Source organism: Pseudophryne corroboree, chromosome 4 (assembly GCF_028390025.1).
Source record: "Pseudophryne corroboree isolate aPseCor3 chromosome 4, aPseCor3.hap2, whole genome shotgun sequence".
Taxonomy (NCBI): Eukaryota; Metazoa; Chordata; class Amphibia; order Anura; family Myobatrachidae; genus Pseudophryne; species Pseudophryne corroboree.
Genome location: NC_086447.1, coordinates 131,129,857 through 131,146,974, shown reverse-complemented (window position 1 = coordinate 131,146,974; position 17,118 = coordinate 131,129,857). Strand labels below are relative to the sequence as shown.

At 44.4% G+C, this 17,118-nt stretch overlaps 1 protein-coding gene across 1 annotated transcript; it reads right to left on the bottom strand.

Annotated features, from left to right (window-relative positions):
* Positions 1-324: 324 nt before the first annotated feature.
* Positions 325-16,838, bottom strand: YWHAQ (tyrosine 3-monooxygenase/tryptophan 5-monooxygenase activation protein theta). Its single transcript, XM_063915435.1, has 6 exons — positions 16,690-16,838; positions 14,048-14,463; positions 6,586-6,709; positions 4,431-4,594; positions 2,864-2,959; positions 325-1,149 (listed from the first exon to the last, which is right to left on the bottom strand). Exons 2-6 carry the CDS (start codon positions 14,342-14,344, stop codon positions 1,087-1,089), a joined length of 744 nt encoding a protein of 247 aa, XP_063771505.1. The 5' UTR covers positions 14,345-14,463; positions 16,690-16,838; the 3' UTR covers positions 325-1,086.
* Positions 16,839-17,118: the final 280 nt, after the last annotated feature.

The following is a 17,118-nucleotide window of genomic DNA, read 5'->3' as shown; positions in this document are numbered from 1 at the left end:
GTATGGGTCATTAAAATCGACCACTGTTGGTCAACATGCATTAGGTAGACATGATCACTAGGGCGACATTAGGGGTTTTTCCCCCACTTTTTTTGGTGTAGTTTTCTCCGTAACGTGACGGGGAATCCCAATTAGTGCACCGTGTCTGCGCGCCATGCTTCGGGCAAGGTGTCAAATTGTAAAGTATGAAAAAGTTTAAAAAAAATGAAGGGAAAATAAAAAAATGTGAAAAACTCATGTCAACCAATAGTGGTCGATCTAATGACTATCCCAGACAATTAATAAAATGCAGTTGGATATTAAGTAAACACCAGGACAACAAGACCAGGAGTGTAATGAAGATTTATTGGAGTAGGCAGAGGTTTGTCAACTGAACAGCAGCAAAAAGAATAAAATATTAGAGAATTCCATATTTGTTATCCACAGCCTCCGATGCAATGATCCAGTGGTTGCTAGGTAGAATAGGTTATATTCTGCCAGCTATTTAATTCTGTAAGTGCACCCCAAATTTGCAAAGGACCTTTACCACCCCAGGACACACAATTTGGACATTTATAAAAGGTGTAGGGGGGGGGAATAGAATAAAGGATTTTCAGATAAAGAAAATATTTATGCAACAAAACAAGTGATATTTCAGGGAAAATTATAATCAATACAACCCAGTTAGGCTGTTAGCAGTTAACTACATTTCTTTCATACATTTTACATTATAATACACAGAAAGTCTTTTGCAGAAACTGGTGGTTCCAATTTTTTTTCCATTTTTTTTAAATTTAAATACTAGAAAGTTCTCCAACATAAGAGTTTGATAGAAACTTATGTGCATATTTCTCTTAAATTTCTTTTTTACATGAGGTGAAACCATTAATACTTCTCTACAGCAGTAACCGCACAAAAACATGAGGGGAAAAAAAAAAAGAAAAAAAAAAAAAAAAGGGGGAATGGAGTTCTCCCAAAGCTGCAGTGTGAAGAGACTATAAACCTTATTTCCGTTACACATGGATGGACTTTCTGTGCTATAGAAAATCCATGTGGAGCGATTAGGAATGGAGACGTGTAAAAAGGGACAGGTGCCTGCTGCATGAGTTAGTTATTTTCGGCTTGCTCCCCTGCGTCGTTTTCTTCTCCTGCAGCGTCCGAGGTCCATAACTAAAAGAAATAAAATAAAATCTGTAGCATTGGGCTATACAAAGTTGAGCAAATATGGTAACAAGTTCACTTGTCTGAAGTTGCTAGGGCAGTAAATTAGGGACACTATGGGAGGGGGCAATATAATAAAAAATTTTAGCCACTTTGAAGCGGTTCAAAATGCCATGTAGACTTGTGATCAATATGTAAACATTCTGACTGGCGCCAAATACTAAATATGGATTTTTTTTGTGCAGTTATACATATTTTATTGGTTCAGAAGGATTTTAAAAGCACCTGGTTTAATACACTGGTTTTTTATTCTCACCCTAAATACAACCTACTTTATATCACTGTACACGTTTAGTTTCTGGCAGCGAAAGAAAGAATAACCCAGAATTCAATATGTATTTCACTAACCTATTGCGTAATCTTTTCTGTAATTCAAATTCACATTATCATACGAGAAAGATTAGATCTCCATTATATGGAAATAGTTCTGACCACAGCTAGGGCACACAATTATATAATTTTTTTGTGTTAGGGCTTGCACATGGTTGGTGTAACCAATTGTAAAGAAAGTATACAGTATGTCACACACCAAAACCAACATCTATAGTAAATAGTGATTTTACGCCTAATAGGAGGGAATTGAATTCAAAGTAATGTGCCCCCGGGAATCACCACGATACCCGGCTATTTACAGTAGAACTTGCATCATACGTTTTCCCTGGCACCTCAGGAGTTGTGAAGGAAACGTGGGATGCTGGTTTACGCGCTGTACCATTCCAGAATGGCACATTGCTTCCTTCAGGCAGAAAAAATTTCCCCCATAAAGTATTTTAAAATACCCCCTAAAAAAAAAATTTATTCAAGCAGCCCCAACACCAGTCAGTCGGGCTGCCTCTATGACTGGCAGATAACTAAATTGGCAACCAGACCTAGTCTGGGATAGGCTGAACCAATTCAACTATAATAAAACATCTCATAGTGGGAACCAGTCCCATTCTGGTCAGAACAGGGGCAGAGGGCTGAGACTTTTGCAACGGGCCCACTTGCTATTGGCCCGCTCTGAATCTTGGGGCATATAGAACTACAGACAGCACATGGCCGCTGTGTGTGTGTAGAATAAATGGTTTACCAAATATTATTTAAATAAAGACATGCCGACATTTCTTTTACCAATTTAATACCAAAATCATCCATTCTAGTGAATGCACTGCAAATCCTCACCCACTAAGTAGCAGAACTGGGTAATAAAATGCCACATGGCAAAATACCATTGTCCCCGAACGTCAAGAAAAACCCTACCCAAAATCTCAGGAGCTAGCACAACACTATCTGTAACACCTCCCCTCCCCCATCTTGTGTCTTGTGACACAGCATTATCATAAAGTACACTTCAGTCACAGTTTCCTTCTTTCCTAAAATCTGCATAATTGGGATGGAGGTGGGGCATCTGATCTCCTTAACTCCTGAGGGAACAGGTAATTTTCCTAGGCACTATATAGCAAGGATTCTTGCTCAGTACACTTGAGACAGGACGGTCACCCACAGACCATCTCAGTTGCTGCATAATAAGCAGTGAAGTGGACCGACATCACATTAGCCCTTCTATAGGATCACATCAGAGTAGAAATCACACACCGCCGATACACTAAATACCATTACCAACATGTGACCTTTCATAAAGAGCTTAATTTAGTGATGAATCTGCCCTAACACAAACACTCACTGTTAGGTTGTCTCTAAGCAATTGCATGATAAGGGTGCTGTCTTTGTAGGATTCTTCGTTGAGGGTGTCAAGCTCTGCAATTGCTTCATCAAATGCCTGAAAAATGAGGGGAGAACAAAAAAAACAAACAACTTTAACTTTTGCATCAAAACCTCCCATAACCCTCAGAACTCCGTGTAACAGAACTTCATTTAAGACTTCAAAAACAGTTTCCGAACCCAATATAGTTGTTTGTCACAGATAAGTGACCTGTATACTATACACGCTAGCGTAACACTAAGCACAGTTTGATCTAGATGATTATTCAGCCCCCAGGTGGACAACCTACTCATAAGAGGATGAAGAGGTCCGGTTTTAAATTACTTAAGATGATCCATACAATTTTATTTATCTCTCATCCCCCCCCCCCCTCCTCCTCAAAAAAAAAAAAAAAAAGTTTTGAAAGCTTGGGGGGGGGGGGGGGGGGGGGGGGTTTTCAATGTGCCAACTACACAATGTGCTGTTCCTGCAACGGCAATTTGTGGTTCGTGGGCTCTCCCTTACAAACGTGGTGCCGCTACAAGCGTAATTGCAGATATGCTTGCAGTCAGGCGTGGCAGAATCAAATTTTCCCCTTAGTGTCCCCAATCAAAATTACCCTTATGAGCTGTATACCCAGTTGTCAGTATCTGGTTCATAGTAGCACTTACAGATGTGTCCTCATACTAACTCGCCAAACATACCTACTCAACACGTTTGTGACAAGAGTCTTTTTTTTTACACAAATCTTAGTAGCATTGTGTCAATCTAGTGCACGGACTAGTTTGATATGCAACACTTGCATACCTGTGAGCGAGAGTCTGAATTTCTATAAGGAGGGATGCAATGCCGTAGCTTTATCACACCAAGTTCCACATAAACAGAATCAGATGGTGGGCCTAGTTCAGCATGGATCGTAGCTGTGCGAAAAAACACGGTGGCAATCCTTTCGCATGTTTAAGGTAGCCCTCTGCTTACGCAGTCTAGCTGTGAAGGCAGGCGGCAAATAGTCATGTTTCAGGTCACAGCAGCTGCGTGTAACGCCATGCAACTGCTGCGGGCCGTAAACAGTCAAGACACGCATGCGTTGTCTGGACTGCGCGCCCCCCTGCCAAGTTGATGCTGCACCGCGAACACCTCTGTCAGAGGCGTTCGCACATGTGAGATGCTTTCACAACTTACTGTGAGCACACACACGCAGTGCAGCTGCGCACACTTCACAGGGCTTCAGCATGTGATACAAAATGTGATCATATGTGTCACTGATCAACCCACTACCAAGATTGGGAGTAAATTGTGGCAGCTGAATGCAGCCCCTGGAGCGAAAAACCACCAAGTCCCTAGAAAGGACAGCATTCGAAATACAGATCCTAAGAACCTGAGCAGGCTACAAATATTCAACAGTATTATCCAACACACGCAACTGTTCCAATTGTAAAGCGCAAAAGAATGTGCTGCGCTTATAAGAAACTGTTTACTACTACCGCTTAAAATGTCAACTAGTACTGGCATTCTCTTTCATAAATTGGTTCTAGAAGTCATCACTTACGGTCTTGGCTAGTGAACAGGCCTTTTCTGGACTATTAAGAATTTCATAGTAGAAGACTGAAAAATTCAGGGCCAAACCCAAGCGGATGGGATGAGTTGGCTGCATTTTCTGCTTGCTGATGTCGAATGCTTCCTGGTAAGCTTCTTGAGAGTCTTGAATTGTACCTGTTGAGAGGCAAACAGGTATTACACCGTGCTACACATCAGAGAGGTTACAGAATGCAGAAATATAATAATCAGGTGATGTACAACTGCACATGTATGAAAATTCTCATGGCGCGTGCATTACACAGTACACACAAAGCTGATGTTGCAATCGGGACAGACTTAAAGAAATGAGGAGTCCAAGTAATCAGCGCTCCTGGGCGGTGACTGGGACGTGGCTAGAAGTGAGCGCAAAGAGTCCATCCCATGGTAGTGTCAGCGAAAGTGGCTGCGCTCTCAGAGGCCAGTGTCACACAGAGGGCTGCTGCAAGTGTCGTTCATGCAGCAGTATCAGTGTGCAGAGAGGCTAAAAGTAGGAGTCTCAGTCCTTGCACAGAGAGACGCAGGCTACTACATCAAGGGAAGGGCCTATACTAGCATATGATCACAGCGGGGGCGCAAGAGCAAACGCAGCAGTGCCCACCCCTGAATCAGGCCCTCGGTGTGCATATCAATATGTATTATTCTTAGCATTAATTCTGGAGGAACCAAAACTTCCCACAGCACCATACTGTATAGTGTCTGATGGACTGAGAAATGGATCAGTGCTTATATGGAAGAAACAGGGAATGTACCAATTAACTAAAATGATTCACAAAATGTCCATTGAGCAGGGAATCCGTGATCTTTATATATGCTTTATAAGAATATTTCCATGTTCTGCCTGGATGCCACCAAGACCCTCATTCACTCACTGGTCATTCCCAGCTTGGGCTTCCTCTAACCTCCTCCCTCACTACTGCCTCTCATCACTCCAGTCTGTCCTCAATGCTGCTACCTGGGTCATCTTTCTATCCAAACACACTACATATGCCACCCCTCTCCTGTAGGGCCCTACATTGGCTCCCCTTCAGAACCTAATTCAAGCTTCTCCCATTCCTCTCCCTTCACCCTCTGCTGCATAAATGCACGCAGCCTCTCATCAACCGATAACTACCTCCCATTGCCACACCAAGATTTTGCATGTGCTGTTCCCTTTCAGAGTCTGCACAAAACATTGAACGGGTACTCAACACCCACTTCTTCAAACATAGCCATCTCATCTTAACTCTCTGTTCCATGCTCACTGTTTACACCATCTGTGTAAAAGTACACCTTGAAAGACAAATAGGTGCCATGTACAACCTTACCAGAAGTTTCATATGACAGCAAGTAGTGCTGCTGCTGTGAATAACCGCAGTGCGAATGTCATCTATTCACATTAAAGGGAGAGCTTGGGGGTAGGCCAGCACCATCATAAGTTCCAGGCACGCCCCCATTACCAACGCCACAGCTGGGGCACTCCCCTATTAGTGACGTTGAGGGGCCACACCACCCCCAATAGACGCCAGCGGGGCAGGGTAACACCCCTTTGCTTGGCAGGATGCATCTCCTTTCCGATCGAGCACTTCCTGGCCTGGCATCTCTGCGCCCTGCCTGGATCCTAGCAGGAACACTCATTTCTGATGAAATGGGCAGGGAAAGCTACAAACGAGGTAGTAATTTACAAAGCTGTACAGGCAATATAAAGAGAAAATCCGCACAAGATTAAATATATAAAGCTCTGAATATTAACAGGTAACGCAAGTTAGCATATTAATATATGAACAAGTTGTTCACTCAGGTATCATCCGATTTACTGACCAAAATGTGCATAAACCACTACAATAGATTGCCTTGCATGAAGAAAGATAACTTAGGGGCCAATTCAATTGTGGCGCTCACCCCCTGCTAGCAGTCTAAACGAATGGTGGCTACCGTAGCCATTAAATTGTTGCTCCGATCACACTGTTACCCACAGCACACACACACTTTCCATCAAGGCCTTCGGAGGAGTGATGGGAATTTTTTTTTTTTTTTTTAAATGTGCGCTTAAAGTCTGTAGTTTGCGGGTGCAACAATTGATGAGCCCCTCAGTTTACAACCCCCCTCCCCCACCATCCCCTTCTAATATGTAGGAGGACGACACTCACGGCTTCTGTCTTCTCCACTGGCCACCTCTGCCAGATATCGGTAGTAGTCCCCCTTCATCTTCAGGTAAAACACTTGGCTCTCCGCTTGGGTCGATTTGAGGATCAGGAACTGGTCAAGCAGAGTCTAGACAAGAGGAGAGAAGAAAAAAACAAAGAAAAAAAAACAAAGACAACTATTACACTCATACTACAATAGTCTACAGCAAACATTTTGCCAAAGTGACCAAACATGAAAGATTAAACCAGGAGGTATTTCTCTGTGTATTGCCTGTAATGTGTTGGGAGTTTAGACTTTAAGACTGATACGATTAGTTGTGGTTCTCTCTTGTTCTCTAGGATTGTTAGCGGATTGGGATGAGTTTAGAGAGTCTTGGCTGATGCTAGGCAGATTGAGGGCCTAATTCAGACCTGATCGCAGCAGCAAATTTGTTAGCTAATGGGCTAAACCATGTGTACTGCGGGGCAGATATAACATGTGCAGAGAGAGTTAGATTTGGGTGGGGTGTGTTCAAACTGAAAACTAAATTAGTGTAAAAATACAGCAGCCAGTATTTACCCTGCACAGAAACACATAACCCACCCAAATCTAACTCTCTGCACATGTTCCATATTGGCCTGCATGTACAGCCGACGATGGACCAGCGATGAACGAGCGCGGGGCCGCGCATCATTCATTGCTGGAGCCTCCACACTGCACGATATGAACGTTATCTCGTTCATTAATGAACAAGATCGTTCATATCGTGCAGTCATGTCGGCCAGTGTGTAGGGCCCATTACAGTACAAGACATCGCAGAACACATGATACAGGCTATATAAACATTGCTTCTTATTACAAGACCCAAGAAAGCAGCTCTGGGGGGGATGTTAGCAGTGGGGAGGAGGAGGGTATCTGATCTCTAGGTCAACAAGACTTAGGTTGACCACTATTGGTTGACAGTAGGTAGACATGGAGTTTAAACTTTTTAAGCATGGCGAGCGAAGCGAGGGCACTAATGGGGATTCCCGGTCACTGTACGGAGAAAACGACACCAAAAGAAGTGAAAACACAAACAACTCATGTCGACCTTGTATCATGTCAACCTAGCCCATGTCAATCTACTTACTGTTGACCAATAGTGGTCGACCCAACTCTTATCGAGCCTCCATGCCACACCCGAGGAGGAGACGGTATAAGTACATGAGGGAAGGGAGTGTAGCATGCAGCCGACAGTACTGCTGCATCCATTCACTCTCCAATTTGCAGTCATTATAACACATATCTGGAATTGCAGCTATTCTATTATTTTTGTTTTACATTATAAAAAATGAACAGCTTGCTGTGAGGATGCAGGAAAGAAAACCATGAACCCTCAATAAAAATTACTGCACCAGACCGCTGTCAGGACAGTTCAGATGACTCTTGGATGAAAGGTGTTGGCAACATTGTAGAATTGGTAGTTTAGAGCATTTCCTTGTAAGGAAGTACAGTAGATCCACAATGTGGTTTTCCTCTGCAGAGGATAGTCTGTAGCACCACGCCTTTCCATGTCTTACCACCAGAATGAGTACGTTTATTGCAGAGAGGGATTGTTGCTCAATAACACAGCAGAAAAAAAACACATGGAATTCCCTGATACATTACAGGAACAAACAATTTACTTCATAAATAGAGTGATGGTATGCCCAGCTGAACACTGCGTACGTCTGTTACAGCTATAAACTGGATATTTATTATTTTATTCTATTTTACCAGTTATTTATATAGCGCACACATATTCCGCAGCGCTTTACAGAGAGAATATTTGGCCATTTACACCAGTCCCTGCCCCAGTGGAGCTTACAATCTATGGGGTCGATTCTAGGTACATGCTCAGCTTTCCTCCTGTGCAGGTTAGATTGCAGCTCTACTGTAGAGTCAGTCTAGCAATTCTCATAGCACGCTAATCATACAAGACAAGGGGGCAGATGTATTAAGCCTGGAGAAGTGATAAAGCAGTGATAAATGCAAGGTGATAAAGCACCAACCAATCATTACGGATTTGAAAAATGACAGGAGCCGACTGCCTGGTGCGTTATCACCTTGCACTTATCACTGCTTTATCCCTTCTCCAGGCTTAATACATCTGCCCCAGTGCGCCTGGTGACAGATACCCAGGGGCCCAAATATACCTCCTGCACCTTAGACACCGTTTGATACCAGTTATGAGTACAGACAGTCACAAAGCAGGTCTGTTTGATTACTATTGTAGCTGCATAAAAGGTCTTTCATGGACACCTATGCTTTGTGTGTAAGCAACATGCAAATCAGGCACTAATCTCATTAACTACTGCACTCCCATACAGGCAATGCTGCCTAGTTTATAGTGTGTGAACACACCCAATTCATTCAGGTACATGAAATACAGATGGCTATGTGAATACATACTGTAGACAAACTTGAGCATTTATAGATCAACCTCAGATAAAAACCATAAGGCTTGTATACATGACATTACAATAACACGTTCAACACCTGTACTTAAAGCCTTGTAACACGCTTTAAAGCCTGACCTCAAAAGCAAAGAAGGCCTGAGAAATGCTCGAGAGGACCAAGTGCAAGGTTAATGTACTGTGCTACAAGAGCTGTGCGCCTCCAAGCATCCAGATACACGTCGGAGCGTGGAACCTCCCCCTGAATCTTAATTTCCAACCATAGGGGTCTACTTACTAAGCCTTGGATGGAGATAAGTGACCAGCCAATCAGCTCCTAACTACCATGTCACAGGCTGGGTTTGAAAAAAAATGGACAGTTAGGAGGTGATTGGCTGGTACTTTATCTTATCCAAGGCTTAGTAATACCCCTTTTCCACTAGCTTTTTAAACACTGGTAAATGCGTGGGGGCACACATTTACCCGTGTTTCCCCTAGTGGAAAAGGGTCCCCCTGCAAATTCTCAGATCAAGTGATCCGGGAATACTACCCGGGTAGCTAGCCGTGTTGAACACGTGTTCAACCCGGCTAGCTGTCTAGTGTGAATGGGAGCCGTGTTGAGGCGACACGGCTCCCGTTCAGTGTATGGGAGGGCTGTGCTGGGAGATCATGTGATCTCCCAACGCCGCCCCTGCCGCGTCACTAACCCGGCAATATGCCGGGTGGATGAGCGCTGTCTGAAAGGGGGCTGTAGCACGGTGACACGGCTGCGACCCGTGCTACACAGTGGAAAAGGGGTATACAAAGACCCCATAGTTTATTAAATGGACAGGATCCGTAGTACATGCAGTTCTTAAATAATGCATATGCCAACCAAGAACAGACCATTAAAGAGAAAGCTCTCCGGATGCACTATGTAATGGATGCAGATTACCTGCTTCCTGCACAGAATGGAGACCAATCTCTCTAGATATTTCAATTCAATGATCAAGGATAAAATGCAATTAGTGGCTCTCCTGCCATATGCCTTCCTACCTCTTTGTCTGTCTGTTTTTACCCAGTTTTGTTCTATTACTGTTCTAATTGTAAAGCGCAACGGAATATGCTGCGCTATATAAGAAACTTAATAAATAAACAAATATGTCATTCTAGAACATACTGTGGAAAGCAATATCGTTAGTTTTCCCTGTAACCCTCAACATCGACCAACTTCATGGAACTGCACATCCCAGCATGCCCTGCCAGTTTGCTACCAAGGAATATTTAAACTGTGGCAGTACATGCTGGGAAGTGCAGTCACTATTCAATTGTTTGGGCAGACATGCATATCGCACCCAGACAGGGTTTAGCCGTGTAAAGCAGCTAAAACCAGTCTAAAGTCCTGATTTGGGTGTACAAACTTTCAGACGCCCATTGTGCAGACTCTGCACACATTTCTTCTTGCTAATTGTTCCCAGAAAGCACAAAATGTTTAAGAAAGTAGGAGGCCAGGATCTAAGGCACCAGTATTACAGGTTGAGTATCCCTTATCCAAAATGCTTGGGACCAGAGGTATTTTGGATATGGGATTTTTCCGTATTTTGGAATAATTGCATACCATAATGAGATACCATGGTGATGGGACCTAAGTTTAAGCACAGAATGCATTTATGTTTCATATACACCTTATACTCACAGCCTGAAGGTAATCTTAGCCAATATTTTTTGTAACTTTGTGCATTGAACAAAGTGTATCTACATTCACACAATTCATTTATGTTTCATATACACAGCCTGAAGGTCATTTAATACAATATTTTTAATAACTTTGTGTATTAAACAAAGTTTGTGTACATTGAGCCATCAAAAAACAAAGGTTTCACTATCTCACTCTCACGCAAAAAAGTCTGTATTTCGGAATATTTGGATATGGGATACTCAACCTGTACTGCCATTTCTTTGAAAATACTAGAATTACAATACAATCAACAGGAAAGACCAGCTGCAAGACAGGAACCAGGATCATTTCAATCTAGTCTTATTGAGTGCGCAAGAACACTTCAAGCACTGAGAGGAGGCGTCCTACTACCCCCTTATGTTGGGACAGCTGTGAGGTATCGTGGAAGATGGCACAGAAAACATGGCGCTTAGAGCATACACTATTGAGTCTCTTGTGAGAATGGGGATAACCAGATTCCTATAATAGCATATTACTCAAGCACAAACACCAAGCCCATAATATGGTAACAGGATTCTCCCATTAAGGCAGCTGATGGAACACCACCTCTCCAAACTGCATTGCAAGCAGTATTCAGGCTTATGTTAATGCGTGGTTTTTGTAGGGCTGGGGCGTTCCTGTATATAACCAAAGATGCCTCATTACAGTGTTAGGCGGCGTACATGCCAAGCAATATAAAACAAATACTTCTAGCCGGCTTGCTCCTAAAGAACACAGTATATCCAACCATGTTGAACAGTTGCAGTAGAGGAACAGAAAGAAAAAAAAAAAAACCCATGTAACATGGGTTTCACATACACACAAAAAGGTGTATTGCTAAGAACTCTGGTGTATGCTTCTATTTCTGGATAGAGGCAGCCAAGATGTTAAATAAATCACTGCCTGACACAGAGGCCCAGATGATGCCACTCTCTAGCAGCGTATAGTCCTCTGCCTTAGTAGTGTCTGCTGACACACTATCTGCAGCATGCTTGTTACTGCAGTGCTACAGACAGCGAGATTTATGCTGCTCCAATGAGTATTGATCCAGCAGTCAGATGGCGCCACTACTGCACTGCTAACATGAGGGCAGCCTGTACAATGCAGAGAATTACCGATGATAGGCCGCGTGTGATACAGTTCCGTCAGACAAATATCCCTCTACATATGCTGCATACCACACCAGACAGGAAAACCCACGTAACAGCTTAGACAGGTAACATTTACTGACAGGGGAGAGAAGTAGGTTTCCCATCTAGAAACATTTCCTGCATAAGTTGAAGCAGGGAGGTCCGGCAGCCTCTCATAGGGCCTCGGTGCATATAGCATTCCCAACCTCGGTCCCGAGGCACACTAACAGTACAGGTTTTATAGTGATCTCCATGCTTGAGCACAGGTGACAATTAGTATCGCAGTTATTTTGATTTAATCTGTGCTGAAGCCTGGATATCACTAAAACCTGCACTGTCGGTGTGCCTTGAGGACCAAGGTTGGGAATGCCTGAAAGGGTCCCAGCTCTGTGTTGCGAGATTGCAAATAGCCCAGGCAAGGCATACAACCAATAAGTTATACCTCAAGATAAAGAGCTGTCCCCTAAACACATCAGACCATTGTCTGTAACACAACTAAATGTGCAAATATAAAGGAAAATAGAATGACTTCACTACATATAGCAAGGGTACAAGGCATCCGACATCTATGAGCATGTACATATACATTTGCCAATTTAAGCACAGTACACCACGTGCCAAGAATCTAAGTCACATGATCATAGCAATTAGAAGAGGACAACAGGCAATGTGTATGATCCCTGGAACACTACAAAGCAGCAATAACCTCGCAGATAGGTCCCCTTATGAATACAGACATTTTCATAATAAACTTCAAGTACATTTGGCAAAGACTAATAGGCCAATTTATCTACGAGTGATAAACCTCATTGCACATGATAAATGATACTCCAGCCAATCAGCTCCTGTCATTTTTCAAACACACGACAGTTAGGAGCTGATTGGCTGGAGCGCCATTGATCATACACAATGCGTTTTATCACTTGATAAATGAGCCCCAAAATCCTGTTTAGTAGAAAACGACAGTTACACATAAAAATAATCTGCCCTGTAGTGTAATGCAATGTAAATGATACTCCGTTGCACATTGCTTTCTTAGCCAGTTTTAAGTCCTTGGAGTAGTTTGCAATACCCCTTTCATGCCACACAAATAACCCGGTTTCGACCCGGTATATTGCCAGGTTGACACGGGTCGCTGTGCGGTGTGAAAGGGGCCATGGACGAATTCCCGGGTTGCCTGGCGCACTAGGCGCAGTGTGAACAGGCTACCCAGGTCGATGCAACCCAGGACCCAATCGCTGCACAGGGAGAGGATGTTATCTTGCAGCACCGCCTCTGCCCCCAGATGGAAACCTGACCAGTCATATTGCTGGGTCGGGACTGCGGTGTGTAGGGTCCAATGCCGGGTCCCACCCAGGAAGGACCCGTTTCCAAGTCCTGTGTGGGACCCAGCATTGCGACCTGAAAGCGGTATAAATAAACCCACCCCCCCCTCCCCCCCACATCAGCCAAGCTTCCACTAGGCAGCTTTTACTTTCAGGCTTTTCCCGTTCTTTGTGCCCACAAAAGCTTCTGGTTCAGGTAAATGCAAGGGTACGAAATCTCAAATATAAAATCATGAGATCACAGGAGTTATTTCAGACTGGCTGGAAGCATATTACAAGACTGCCTGTATTAAGAGTGCTCATTAGCACCACGTATCAGTGGCTCGTCAGATAGAGACACTGGTAATTAATTTAATCTCGTATCTTAGACAGTACTCAGAAGCCAGCTAGTGACATCAGTATTTCATTAGGCGTATAATCTGCACTCTAAACTCTGCAGTATATAGGTGTGTGCCACTGGCCTCCCAGGAAGGTAAATGCTTTACAGACCACAAAGCCATCAAGCTCAGTAAATACATACGAGACTAGTGCATCTGTTTTTCAGTTACTGAATACATATACTAAACAAAACAAACATTCCACAGATGAAGTAGTAGTGTGCAAAGTGATATCCTTCAGGGGTCTTAGGGTGGCTCGAGACTACTTAACAGCTTATATATGGAGGAGAAAACCCAGCTCACATTACTGGATCAGAGCAGCATGGAGCTCACAGGACCTCCTCACCAGCTACTGTTGGGCCATCTATGTACCCAGGGAATCCATTTTTGCTTACGCTTCTACAGTCAACAGGATGTTTCAGTCCTGCCTAATGCCCAACACTGCTATAAAGGTATGCTTTTTTTTTTCTGATGCAGTAGCGATTTCCTTTCTTTACAGTGCACTGCCATCACATAAGTCAAGTCTACCGGTCACCAACTTACCAGAACAGTTTCACATATAGACTTGAGCTCACTCTCTATTTTCTCCCTGTACTCTTTGACCAGCTGCTGCTTCTTATCCGAGCTCTCAGTCTTCTGCTCAATACTGGAGACGACCCTCCAAGCGGATCTCCGCGCACCAACCACGTTCTTGTAGGCCACGGAAAGAAGGTTCCTTTCTTCGTTGGACAACTCGTCTCCGCATTCCGTCACAGCCTTCATGTTGGCCGCCATATCATCGTAACGCTCTGCTTGTTCTGCCAGTTTGGCCTTCTGGATCATATCGGTTCTGTCTGCCATGGCTTGAGTGTGTTTAAGCGCAAAGAGGAGGAGAAACAAAACCCTGGTGAAAGGACAGTTGGGATGGGGATCAAGTGAGGAGTTTTAGGTGGCAGCAAAGCACAAGCAGGCAGAGAAACCTGAAAAAAAGGCATAAAAAAGCGTCAGTTTTACATACTCAATGAAAATAGACTTACCGGTGTTTAAAGTAAGCTATACAGACATACCAGGATAATTCTGGAAACAGTGCTGCAATCACACACACAAGTGACTATTGCTTCATGAGAATACCAAGGCACAAATGCAGGGAATTCTAGCACACATGCCAACCTTAAGACAGGCACAGCCCAAGTTTCTGGACATGCACTATCTAGAATCCCCACATCACAGACAATATGTAGGTCACATAGGAATATAAACTTAAATCACCCTAAAGAGTAAAGGGAAAGTTTCCTTTCAAAATTATTTAAACAGCATGAGTCAGTAGCAGGAGGAGCTCAGTCCCTGAAATCACACTAGGGGAGGAGAAGGAATCAATCTGGCTGCCCTGCCTTTTGTCTCCAGGCTGCCTGGATGATCACCGCCCTGGCTGCCTCTCCCTCCGTTACTCCCACCCCTCAGGGGAGCCAGGCTTCCCAGCAATGCACAGCCAGATTCATGGGACACGCCAGACTCCAGGAGCACACTATATGATAATGTGCAGCCCTAACAGAGTAATGCCCAGATCCTGCTAGACAGGCAGCACAATAAGTGCTACAGTGATTTATTGAAACCCCATCAGCAGAATTAAGAGACAAAATGTAGCACAAACAGGCTTCCCATAAAACCATCTGATAAACCAGGGACATTAAGCAAAACATTGTTTGACTGTGGGCACTAGTGACCCACTACATGTCCATTGAGCACTTCTCCAGTGTGACAGACAAGGCACCCATGCTCACCAATACACCTGCAAGTGAACACATTCATGCACCAAAAGCAGTAACCTAAGCAAATAGCACTGAACCGACAAACTGATGTAATAAACCCAACACGGTGATATATGAAGTATACAGGACACAAGTAGGGCTTTGAGCGACAATAGACTGAATTATGCTGTGCATAAAATGGAGGAAAGAACATGTAACTGCTTGTTAATCACCTTCCTACCACTGGAGGGACAGCATGACAAGCTAGAGGTGGTGGACCCCGCACATTACACACTGGAATTTCCTGCAGTAACCAGAGGAGGAAGACCCCACACACACACACATCATCATCAACCTACAGACGTGGAAGAGCCCACACATTACACTCTGGATCAGCAGTATCCAATGGTGGAGGATCCCACACACTGGAACATACCACCTTGCAATATCCAGAGATGGAGGAGCACACACATGCTACTTGCAGTATTTAGAGGTGGGGTATCACACACACACACACACACACACACACACACACACACACACACACACACACACACACACACACACACACACACCAGGGATAGGCAGCCTGTGGTATTCCAGCTGCTGTGGGACTACATATCCCTTCATACCCCGACAGTTTTACTGTTAAGGCATGCTGGGATGTGTAGTTCCACACATTGCAATCACACACTAAACACTGGGATTATCAGCCACCTACTATATCTAGAGATGGAGGATCCCACACACCATATCATCATCTAACACCCAATACCCAGAGATGGAGGTACCCACACTCTGGATTATCATTTACCTCCTACCATACAGTGGAGGAGCATAGACAGGAGATAATTGTCCCCTGCAATAGTAAAGTGCAGCGGCATATGCTGGCATTATACAAGTAATTATAAATATCCAGAGGCTGAGGATCCCATACAGTGGATCATTATCTACCTGCATGGGTAGGGGTGGAGGAGCCCACACATTTCACCCTCTGGCATTTCATACACCTGGTGACATGCACACAGCCCAGTATATTGGGGAGGGGGGGCTGAATGTCACATGGATGTAGACGGTATGCAGGCAGCACATGTGCTTGTCATACGAGTGAAGTAAAGTACAGACAGAGAGACAGACAGTCACACACATATCCTAGTGCTTAATGCACCTAGAGACAGAGGGGAACATTTTTTTTAAAATATATATATATATATATATATATATATATATATATATATATATAATATATATATATATATATATATATATATATACACACACACACACACACATACGAGCAACCAGTGACACATACACACCCAGGAGGTGCAGCAGCACAGTAGCTGTCCCTGTGACAGTCAGTGCAGGACACGGAGGCGATAGTGTGATGGCGTGTAGCTGGGGGAAGGCCACCACGGGGCGGCAGGGCAGACTATCAGTAGCGCGGCGGAGACTCACCTTGCACCGCTCCTCCTCACCGTGCGAGCCGCTGGCCGGCGCTGGAAAGAGAGGGGGGGAGAGGAGACAGCCCGGAGAATGAGGCTACAACGTACAAGGATCCCTCCCGGCTCAGCCTAACCCAATTACCAGGCGTTGGCAAAGGGAGGGGTAAAGAGGCGGCAGCCAATCGACGCCCAGAGAGAGGCCCGCCAATTCCACGTGCTCCTCCGCGCTGCCGGCCAATCAGGAGGCAGCGCGGGAGCCAGGGGCGGGACTCAGGGAGATGGAGGAGGAGGGCGGGTTAGGTTGAACGACAGGCTGCAGATTGGGCCACGGGGTTTCCTCCAATGAGGTGCAGGGTGATATGACGTCACTGTCGCTGAGGCAACCGAGTTGCTGCCCCCCCCTTCCCCCTCTCCCACCTTCCCGCCCCTCCTAGACTGGATG